General features: G+C 41.4%; 1 protein-coding gene across 2 annotated transcripts; it reads left to right on the top strand.

The window, feature by feature from the left end:
- The first annotated feature begins 663 nt into the window (after positions 1–663).
- LOC106592666 (GTPase IMAP family member 7) lies at positions 664–5,088 on the top strand. Of its 2 annotated transcripts, XM_045709857.1 has the most exons (4): positions 664–2,954; positions 3,298–3,358; positions 3,561–3,629; positions 3,764–5,088. In XM_045709857.1, exons 2-4 carry the CDS (start codon positions 3,340–3,342, stop codon positions 4,717–4,719), a joined length of 1,044 nt encoding a protein of 347 aa, XP_045565813.1. In that variant the 5' UTR covers positions 664–2,954; positions 3,298–3,339; the 3' UTR covers positions 4,720–5,088. The 2 variants fall into 2 exon arrangements, with proteins under 2 accessions (XP_045565813.1, XP_045565821.1); XM_045709865.1 differs by lacking the exon at positions 3,298–3,358 and having other exon boundaries at positions 665–2,954.
- The last annotated feature ends 7,046 nt before the right edge of the window (positions 5,089–12,134 follow it).

Genomic DNA, 12,134 nt, shown 5'->3' with positions numbered 1-12,134 from the left:
TCCCTCCCTGGTCTGTGTTCTCCCTCTAGTCTCTCTCTACCCTCCCTCCCTGGTCTGTGTTCTCCCTCTAGTCTCTCTCTACCCTCCCTCCCTGGTCTGTGTTCTCCCTCTAGTCTCTCTCTACCCTCCCTCCCTGGTCTGTGTTCTCCCTCTAGTCTCTACCCTCCCTCCCTGGTCTGTGTTCTCCCTCTAGTCTCTCTCTACCCTCCCTCCCTGGTCTGTGTTCTCCCTCTAGCCTCTCTCTACCCTCCCTCCCTGGTCTGTGTTCTCCCTCTAGTCTCTCTCTACCCTCCCTCCCTGGTCTGTGTTCTCCCTCTAGTCTCTCTCTACCCTCCCTCCCTGGTCTGTGTTCTCCCTCTAGCCTCTCTCTACCCTCCCTCCCTGGTCTGTGTTCTCCCTCTAGTCTCTCTCTACCCTCCCTCCCTGGTCTGTGTTCTCCCTCTAGCCTCTCTCTACCGTCCCTCCCTGGTCTGTGTTCTCCCTCTAGTCTCTCTCTACCCTCCCTCCCTGGTCTGTGTTCTCCCTCTAGTCTCTCTCTACCCTCCCTCCCTGGTCTGTGTTTCTCTCTAGACTCTCTCTACCTCCCTCCCTGGTCTGTGGTCTCCATCTACTCTCCCTCCCTGGTCTGTGTTCTCCCTCTAGCCTCTCTCTACCCTCCCTCCCTGGTCTGTGTTCTCCCTCTAGTCTCTCTCTACCCTCCCTCCCTGGTCTGTGTTCTCTCTCTAGACTCTCTCTACACTCCCTCCCTGGTCTGTGGTCTCCATCTACTCTCCCTCCCTGGTCTGTGTTCTCCCTCTAGCCTCTCTCTACCCTCCCTCCCCGGTCTGTGTTCTCCCTCTAGCCTCTCTCTAACCTCCCTCCCTGGTCTGTGTTCTCCCTCTAGTGTCAGAGTTAGTGTTAAACACCACATGATTAACACAGTTTTAATGTACTGTACGTCACAACTGTATTCATACTGTACCTCATTACTGTATTTCTACTGTACCTCATTACTGTATTTCTACTGTACTTCATTTCTGTATTTCTACTGTACTTCATTACTATATTTCTGCTGTACTTCATTACTTTATTTCTACTGTTCTTGGAAAAGAACATTACTTTAACAATTACAAAGAGGGATTTTGTATCGTATACCTACTGAAAGGGATATGGAGGGATTATATATTGTATAAATATAGTCTATCAATTTGATTATTAGTATTTTGTGCAGTGCTTGTGCTGTATAATGTTTCATGATTTATCAATCTTTGATGGACATTTGATGGACAACCTTTAGTTGTTAGTGTTAGCTATTGTTGCATGTGTGATTTCCCCAGATTTAAACAATGTGAAATCCAGAAAATCCTTTCCTCACATTTCTTTCAAAGAACAAAATCTTTACAACAGATTTATTTCACATTTGAGAGAGTGTGCGAGTGAGAGAGAAATTTGCTTTGTCATCGTACCGACAACATCAAAATAGCCTTTCAAGACTGAAGTCAGCAGGACTGTGTGTTAGTATCAGCCAGACTTGTTGCTGTGTTACAGGGTAAAATAGCCATTCATCCAGTTTGGAAAAGAGAAAACAGAACGTTCTGCTCCATTGTTACACTCCCATTGTAAAGTGGAAGGGTTCCATTATACTGTATTAGAACACAACTGTACTTTAGAACTAGAAGAGACTCCACTATCAAAATAAGAAATGATGGTCAACTGTATAGACACACACAGGCTGGGATTAATTCCAATACTGTATCAACACACATAGGCTGGGATTCAATCCAATACTGTATCAACAAACATAGGCTGGGATTCAATCCAATACTGTATCAACACACACAGGCTGGGATTCAATCCAATACTGTATCAACACACATGGACTGGGATTCAATCCAATACTGTATAGACACACATGGACTGGGATTCAATCCAATACTGTATAGACACACATGGACTGGGATTCAATCCAATACTGTATAGACACACAGGCTGGGATCCAATCCAATACTGTATAGACACACATAGGCTGGGATTCAATTCAATACTGTATAGACACACAGGCTGGGATTCAATTCAATACTGTATAGACACACACAGCCTGGGATTCAATCCAATACTGTATAGACACATAGGCTGGGATCCAATCCAATACTGTATAGACACAGACACACATGGACTGGGATTCAATCCAGTACTGTAAAGACACACACAGCCTGGGATTCAATCAAATACTGTATAGACACACACAGGCTGGGATTCAATCCAATACTGTATAGACACAGACACACATGGACTGGGATTCAATCCAATACTGTAAAGACACACAGCCTAGGATTCAATCAAACACTGTATAGACACACATAGGCTGGGATTCATTGGTCAGCCAGAAAAATGTCTGACCATGGCTTTGACCCCACTCTCCGAAGATGTCTCAGGGGGAGTTGGGATATGCAACAAACACATTCCAATTCCCTCAAGTACACACTACAAGAGTTAGATAAGACAAATATCATACTATAGTCACCATGCTAGTGAGCCTGACCTGAATGATCTCAGGACTGTTTTAATCTATTATCATCATGTCAGGTATCAACAGTTTCTCTTTCCCTGTTAGGAAACATGCTTAGACATGTTGTCTTCAAAACAACAGCAAAATACATTCCATACAGCTCCGGTAAAAGTCCAGATAGGTATCTAAAGAGAAAGAAGGAAAGACATCGACTCATGTGAGATGTGTCACAAATGGCATCCTATTCCCTTTATTGTAGTTCACTATAAAGTGAACAGGGTGCCATTTGGGAAGAAACCTACATGTACCTCCCACAACACAATCCTCCTTCTTAAAGGCAAGAGAGTGACGCATTCAACTTCACCTGGACATCTGTGAGGCGGAGAAGAGAGCTGAAGTACCTTTCATGGGATGAACTTAATTCCTCAAACATGAGATAGAAAAACCAGCATGGCAGATGAATGTGGTGAGTACTTAATAACAGGTTCATATGGTTATATAGAACTTAATAACAGCTTCATATGGTTATATAGTACTTAATAACAGGTTCATATGGTTATATAGTACTTAATAACAGCTTCATATGGTTATATAGTACTTAATAACAGCTTCATATGGTTATATAGTACTTAATAACAGGTTCATATGGTTATATAGTACTTAATACCTGCTTCATATGGTTATATAGTACTTAATAACATGTCATATGGTTATATAGTACTTCATAACATGTTCATATGGTTATATAGTCCAATAAATAAGAAAAACAGTTATACAATTATACATGTATTGTTTTATGTCAACTACAGTTCCTTTACTAAAGGAGGCAGAGACATCAGACTTCAGTGAGCATGGCTCCATTCCTTTATGGTCAGCAAGATGGACAGATAATTAATAAACCACAATTCCGGTTAAAAATTGTTTATACTAGAGCAAACAGTATATACACAGCGTCACCAAGCCAACCAATGTACAGAAATCCACAACACATTATTCTCTCATTAATTATACATATTTCAGTGTACTATGTAATCCTTGAATCAAGATATTAGGACAAAACATTTCATTTCAGGTTCTGTAGAAGGAATCTACCTACATGAAAGATCGTCACCCTATCCCGCTGAGAATGACAGCCATGCAGGTAAGATAACAGTATCGGATAAATAAAACTAGTGATGCAATAGTGAGTCTTCACTGCTGTTGTTAGCTGAATATGATTCCTGTGAATCTAATTGAATGAATTTAGTAACTAACAATGATGAAACTGCGTTACAGTTTTTATTTCCACAGATTCAGAACAGCCAGCTGATCTGAGGATAGTTTTGGTGGGAAAGACTGGAGCAGGGAAGAGTTCAACAGGAAACACCATCCTGTGGAAAGATGCCTTTACAGAAGAGGCCTCCCTTGTGTCTGTAACTGCAGAGTGTGAGAAACAGAGAGGAGTGGTGGATGGGAGGAAGACTGATGTCATCGACACCCCGGGGCTCTATGACACAACAATGTCTAAAGAAGAGATGAAAAGTGAAATAGAAAAGGCCATCTATATGTCAGTCCCAGGACCCCACGCCTTCCTGCTGGTGATCAGACTGGGAAGGTTCACAGAGGAGGAGAGGAACACTGTGAAGTGGATCCAGGAGAACTTTGGAGAAGAAGCCTCAAAGTACACCATCTTGCTGTTCACTGGTAAAGATCAGTTGAAGGGGAAAACAGTTGAGGAGTTTCTGAATCCTTGTGTTGCACTCCAGGAACTGATCAGAAGTTGTTGGGGAAGGTACCATTGTCTCAATAATGATCAGAAGGATGACCGCCTTCAGGTCAAAGAGCTGCTGAAGAAGATAGAAGAGATGGTGAAGATGAATGGAGGAGAGCACTACACCAATGAGATGTACCAGGAGGCCCAGAGGAAATTGAGAGAGGAGGAGGAGAGAAAGAAACAGGAGATGGAGGAGGAGAGGAGGAGAAGGGAGGAGGAGTTACAGGAGCAAGAAAGGAGGAGACAGGAAGAAGAAAAGAGGAGACGGGAGGAAGAAAGGAGGAGATGGGAAAGAGCAACAAGAGAAAATATTGCAATAGGTTTAACTTCAGCAGCAGCTGTTGGGGCAATAGTAGCTGGGACTACAGTACTTGTTGTAATCCCAGTGGTTGTGGTAGCAAGACCAATTATGTTGGTTGGGGGAGCTGGTTTTGGTATAGCAGCTATTGTCATTTGGGTAAAGAAGAGAAGACGGTAAGAAAACAGTACCACAGATGGAAATGAGCTACTATACACATCTTCAGAAACTAGTACAATACTTACAATATTCATGTTAAACATGGTCCTTGATGAATTTATAAACACATTAGGTGATAAATAATAGCATGTATACTGTAGGTGATTATGAATAAAAAAATCTGATCAAACGTTTTGGGGTAATTTAATTAATCTATTTGTGATTCAAAAAGGGTTAAAGAGGTAAACTTCTAATGTACATGGAAATATGGACATTTTGTTAGACAATTGTGTTTTTAATCATCTATGATTTTTTTATATACATGTATTCTACTCGGCTAAGGAAATATTCAATGTATTTTACATTTGTCAAATAAAATCAATTAATTCATTCAATCTTTATGACTTGATACTGTAACTGGGTAGTTCCACCAATTTGGCGCCTTTTGAGAAGTGCAACTTGGTAAAAAAAAACGACTTTATATTTCACCTAATTTTAACATTCAAAGTGCCTATTAAGTGCCAAATAAAGTAACAGGGTTGACAATTTCATGTTAAATCAGCCATAAATCCCTTTGCAGGGTAATGCATGCATAGTGTGTGCAATTGAATTCAAACTTCACACATTTAATTTATATTATCTAATTAGCATAAGAATACAAAATCCTGTTTAAGGTAGAGATATGTGTTTCTCAATGCACATTATCCACAGAGGAAGTGGCAGAGATTGTCACGACTTCTGCCGAAGTCGATGCCCCTCCTTGCTCGGGTGGTGCTCGGTGGTCGACGTCACCGGTCTTCTAGGCATCATTGAACAGTTTTTCATTTTCCATTGGTCTTGTCTTGTTTTCCTACACACCTGTTTCCAATCCCATTAATTACATGTTGTGTATTTAACCCTCTGTTTCCCCTCATGTCCTTGTCAGTGATTGTTTGTGATGTTATGTTACGTGTGTTTTTTGTATCTGTGTAAAATGGGTTTTGTTTACCCATGTTATTTTGTACTTTGGTTTTGGAGTTTGTTTTCTCATTAAATACTCCAGATTAAGAAATTTGGTTTCTCCTGCGCCTGACTTCCCTGCCACCTACATACACGATTATGACAGCGATATTCAGTTGTTCAATTGTTCAAAACTTCCATGACTAGGTCAACCAACTTGTTCGGAACAAAATAAGGTACACAAGGTGTACCTTGTGTACCTTATGCCTATGGTTATAAGTGGTTATAACTAGGGATGACCATGTATAACATCTAAATGACCTTACATAAATGCTTAGTTGTATTCAGAACAGCTCATAATAGTATGTCAGTGGTATGAATACTTGGTAGAACTGTAATACAGACACCAGCTACCTTCTGAATGTACACATAGTGGTGTATTGGTGTTGTGTCTCCGAATAATTGTTATTCTATGGGAAATGTTATATAAATATCAGAATTCCTATAATATCCTTTCCCTCTAACCTCCCTGGTCTGTTCTACCTCTACTCTTCCTCCCTACATAGAATTTGTTGTATCTTGTACACTGTTGTATCTCGGCCACCTTACACCACAGACGCAGAATGGCAAAATCGGGGGATGCAGTGGATTGAGACGCTTTCGACACCTAGAGTCATGCCCTTGACAAATTGAGGTTTTTCTGAGGGCAAAATGGGCTGCAACTTAATATTAGGAAAGTGCTGCTAATGTTTTGTACACTCGGTGTATAGTAAATTGTGGGACAGAGAATGCAATGTTCTTGGTGTAAAATTTCAATCACATTATTTCCATTTTATAGTTGTAATGTTTCATACATTTTCACCAGTAAGTTATTTTCCAAGATCTTCCTATTGGTTGATGCTGATAATTCATAGATAGTTAGTATCCAGACAGACAGTGGTCTCTCCTCATAGATAGTTAGAATCCAGACAGACAGTAGTCTCTCCCCATAGATAGTTAGTATCCAGACAGACAGTGGTCTCTCCTCATAGATAGTTAGTATCCAGACAGACAGACAGTGGTCTCTCCTCATAGATAGTTAGTATCCAGACAGACAGACAGTGGTCTCTCCTCATAGATAGTTAGCATCCAGACAGACAGTGGTCTCTCCTCATAGATAGTTAGTATCCAGACAGACAGTGGTCTCTCCTCATAGATAGATAGTATCCAGACAGACAGTGGTCTCTCCTCATAGATAGTTAGTATCCAGTCAGACAGTGGTCTCTCCTCATAGTTAGTTAGTATACAGACAGACAGTGGTCACTCCTCATAGATAGTTAGTATCCAGACTGACAGTGGTCACTCCTCATAGATAGTTAGTATCCAGACAGACAGTGGTCTCTCCTCATAGATAGTTAGTATCCAGACAGACAGACAGTGGTCTCTCCTCATAGTTAGTTAGTATCCAGACAGACAGTGGTCTCTCCTCATAGATAGTTTGTATCCAGACAGACAGACAGTGGTCTCTCCTCATAGATAGTTAGTATCCAGACAGACAGTGGTCTCTCCTCATAGATAGAGAGTATCCAGACAGACAGACAGGGGTCTCTCCTCATTGATAGATAGTATCCAGACAGACAGTGGTCTCTCCTCATAGATAGATAGTATCCAGACAGACAGTGGTCTCTCCTCATAGATAGTTAGTATCCAGACAGACAGACAGTGGTCTCTCCTCATAGATAGTTTGTATCAAGACAGACAGACAGTGGTGTCTCCTCATTGATAGTTAGTATCCAGACATTCAGTGGTCTCTCCTCATAGATAGTTAGTATCCAGACAGTCAGACAGTGGTCTGTCCTCATTCACAGTTAGTATCCAGACAGACAGTGGTCTCTCCTCATAGATAGTTAGTATCCAGACAGACAGTGGTCTCTCCTCATAGATAGATAGTATCCAGACAGTCAGACAGTGGTCTGTCCTCATTCACAGTTAGTATCCAGACAGACAGTGGTCTCTCCTCATAGATAGATAGTATCCAGACAGACAGTGGTCTCTCCTCATAGATAGTTAGTATCCAGACAGTCAGACAGTGGTCTGTCCTCATTCACAGTTAGTATCCAGACAGACAGTGGTCTCTCCTCATAGATAGTTAGTATCCAGACAGACAGTGGTCTCTCCTCATAGATAGTTAGTATCCAGACTGACAGACAGTGGTCTCTCCTCATAGATAGATAGTATCCAGTCAGACAACGGTCTCTCCTCATAGATAATTACTATCCAGACAGACAGTGATCTCTCCTCATAGATAGATAGTATCCAGACAGACAGTAGTCTCTCCTCATAGATAGTTAGTATCCAGACAGACAGTGGTCTCTCCTCATAGATAGTTAGTATCCAGACAGACAGTGGTCTCTCCTCATAGATAGATAGTATCCAGTCAGACAGTAGTCTCTCCTCATAGATAGTTAGTATCCAGACAGACAGTGGTCTCTCCTCATAGATAGTTAGTATCAAGACAGACAGACAGTGGTCTCTCCTCATAGATAGATAGTATCCAGACAGACAGTAGTCTCTCCCCATAGATAGTTAGTATCCAGACAGACAGTGGTCTCTCCTCATAGATAGTTAGTATCAAGACAGACAGACAGTGGTCTCTCCTCATAGTTAGTTAGTATCCAGACAGACAGTGGTCTCTCCTCATAGATAGTTAGTATCAAGACAGACAGACAGTGGTCTCTCCTCATAGATAGTTAGTATCCAGACAGACAGTGGTCTCTCTTCATAGATAGTTAGTATCAAGACAGACAGACAGTGGTCTCTCCTCATAGTTAGTTAGTATCCAGACAGACAGTGGTCTCTCCTCATAGATAGTTAGCATCCAGACTGACAGTGGTCTCTCCTCATAGATAGTTAGTATCCAGTCAGACAGCGGTCTCTCCTCATAGATAGTTAGTATCCAGACTGACAGTGGTCACTCCTCATAGATAGATAGTATCCAGTCAGACAGCGGTCTCTCCTCATAGATAATTAGTATCCAGACAGACAGTGATCTCTCCTCATAGATAGATAGTATCCAGACAGACAGTGGTCTCTCCTCATAGATAGTTAGTATCCAGACTGACAGACAGTGGTCTCTCCTCATAGATAGTTAGTATCCAGACTGACAGACAGTGGTCTCTCCTCATAGATAGATAGTATCCAGTCAGACAGTAGTCTCTCCTCATAGATAGTTAGTATCCAGACAGACAGTGGTCTCTCCTCATAGATAGTTAGTATAAAGACAGACAGACAGTGGTCTCTCCTCATAGATAGATAGTATCCAGACAGACAGACAGTGGTCTCTCCTCATAGATAGTTAGTATCCAGACAGACAGACAGTGGTCTCTCCTCATAGATATTTAGTATCCAGACAGACAGTGGTCTCTCCTCATAGATAGTTAGTATCCAGACAGACAGTGGTCTCTCCTCTTAGATCGATAGTATCCAGACAGACAGTAGTGTCTCCTCGTAGATAGATAGTATCCAGACAGACAGTGGTCTCTCCCCATAGATAGTTAGTATCCAGACAGACAGTGGTCTCTCCTCATAGATAGCTAGTATCCAGACAGACAGTGGTCTCTCCTCATAGATAGTTAGTATCCAGACAGACAGTGGTCTCTCCTCATAGATAGTTAGTATCCAGACAGACAGACAGTGGTCTCTCCTCATAGATAGTTTGTATCCAGACAGACAGACAGTGGTGTCTCCTCATAGATAGCTACTATCCAGACAGACAGACAGTGGTCTCTCCTCATTGATAGTTAGTATCCAGACATTCAGTGGTCTCTCCTCATAGATAGTTAGTATCCAGACAGTCAGACAGTGGTCCCTCCTCATTGATAGTTAGTATCCAGACAGACAATGGTCTCTCCTCATAGATAGTTAGTATCCAGACAGACAGTGGTCTCTCCTCATAGATAGTTTGTATCCAGACAGACAGACAGTGGTGTCTCCTCATAGATAGCTACTATCCAGACAGACAGACAGTGGTCTCTCCTCATTGATAGTTAGTATCCAGACATTCAGTGGTCTCTCCTCATAGATAGTTAGTATCCAGACAGACAGTGGTCTCTCCTCATAGATAGATAGTATCCAGACAGTCAGACAGTGGTCCCTCCTCATTGATAGTTAGTATCCAGACAGACAGTGGTCTCTCCTCATAGATAGTTAGTATCCAGACAGACAGTGGTCTCTCCTCATAGATAGTTAGTATCCAGACTAACAGACAGTGGTCTCTCCTCATAGATAGATAGTATCCAGTCAGACAGCGGTCTCTCCTCATAGATAATTAGTATCCAGACAGAAAGTGATCTCTCCTCATAGATAGATAGTATCCAGACAGACAGTAGTCTCTCCTCATAGATAGTTAGTATCCAGACAGACAGTGGTCTCTCCTCATAGATAGATAGTATCCAGACAGACAGTGGCCTCTCCTCATAGATAGATAGTATCCAGTCAGACAGTAGTCTCTCCTCATAGATAGTTAGTATCCAGACAGACAGTGGTCTCTCCTCATAGATAGTTAGTATCAAGACAGACAGACAGTGGTCTCTCCTCATAGATAGATAGTATCCAGACAGACAGTAGTCTCTCCCCATAGATAGATAGTATCCAGACAGACAGTGGTCTCTCCTCATAGATAGTTAGTATCAAGACAGACAGACAGTGGTCTCTCCTCATAGATAGTTAGTATCCAGACAGACAGACAGTGGTCTCTCCTCATAGATAGTTAGTATCCAGACAGACAGTGGTCTCTCCTCATAGATAGTTAGTATCAAGACAGACAGACAGTTGTCTCTCCTCATAGTTAGTTAGTATCCAGACAGACAGTGGTCTCTCCTCATAGATAGTTAGTATCCAGACAGACAGTGGTCTCTCCTCATAGATAGCTAGTATCCAGACAGACAGTGGTCTCTCCTCATAGATAGTTAGTATCCAGACAGACAGTGGTCTCTCCTCATAGATAGTTAGTATCCAGACAGACAGTGGTCTCTCCTCATAGATAGTTAGTATCCAGACAGACAGTGATCTCTCCTCATAGATAGTTAGTATCCAGAGAGACAGTGGTCTCTCCTCATAGATAGTTTGTATCCAGACAGACAGACAGTGGTCTCTCCTCATAGATAGTTAGTATCCAGACAGACAGTGGTCTCTCCTCATAGATAGAGAGTATCCAGAAAGACAGACAGTGGTCTCTCCTCATTGATAGATAGTATCCAGACAGACAGTGGTTTCTCCTCATAGATAGATAGTATCCAGACAGACAGTGGTCTCTCCTCATAGTAGTTAGTATCCAGACTGACAGACAGTGGTCTCTCCTCATAGATAGATAGTATCCAGTCAGACAGCGGTCTCTCCTCATAGATAATTAGTATCCAGACAGACAGTGATCTCTCCTCATAGATAGTTAGTATCAAGACAGACAGACAGTGGTCTCTCCTCATAGATAGTTAGTATCCAGACAGAAAGACAGTGGTCTCTCCTCATAGATAGTTAGTATCCAGACAGACAGACAGTGGTCTCTCCTCATAGATATTTAGTATCCAGACAGACAGTGGTCTCTCCTCATAGATAGTTAGTATCCAGACAGAAAGACAGTGGTCTCTCCTCATAGATATTTAGTATCCAGACAGACAGTGGTCTCTCCTCATAGATAATTAGTATCCAGACAGACAGTGGTCTCTCCTCATAGTTAGGTAGTATCCAGACAGACAGTGGTCTCTCCCCATAGATAGTTAGTATCCAGTCAGACAGTGGTCTCTCCTCATAGATTGTATCCAGACAGACAGTAGTCTCTCCTCGTAGATAGTTAGTATCCAGACAGACAGTGGTCTCTCCTCATAGATAGTTAGTATCCAGACAGACAGTGGTCTCTCCTCATAGATAGCTAGTATCCAGACAGACAGTGGTCTCTCCTCATAGTTAGTTAGTATCCAGACAGACAGTGGTCTCTCCCCATAGATTGTTAGTATCCAGACAGACAGTGGTCTCTCCTCATAGTTAGATAGTTAGTATCCAGACAGACAGTGGTCTCTCCTCATAGATAGTTAGTATCCAGACAGACAGTAGTCTCTCCTCATAGTTAGATAGTTAGTATCCTGACAGACAGTGGTCTCTCCTCATAGATAGTTAGACAGTTAGTTAGTATCCAGACAGACAGTGAATGTGATCATGTAGTGGTATGTATTCTGCTCTGCTGTGTCATTCTAATCACATGTATTTTTTATTTATATATATTTTTTCCTTCTTTTTTTATATATAACATTTCAAATTACAATACAAACACAATACATCACAACATGTACATTTTTTTCAGAATAAACATAAAATTGCATTATTAAAAGTAAAAATAAAGGATTGACTTTCAAAAGCTAAAGTTCCTAAAATATTTTTTACATTAAAAAAACAGATAAAAAGCCAGGGGTTACAGTTGAATAAACTTATGATTGTAACAATCCAGTGTTTGTTTTGGTATTGAC

The sequence above is a fragment of the Salmo salar genome, chromosome ssa02, assembly GCF_905237065.1.
Source record: "Salmo salar chromosome ssa02, Ssal_v3.1, whole genome shotgun sequence".
Taxonomy (NCBI): domain Eukaryota; kingdom Metazoa; phylum Chordata; class Actinopteri; order Salmoniformes; family Salmonidae; genus Salmo; species Salmo salar.
Note: the sequence above shows the minus strand (reverse complement) of the source record. Positions and strands in the feature narration are given on the sequence as shown.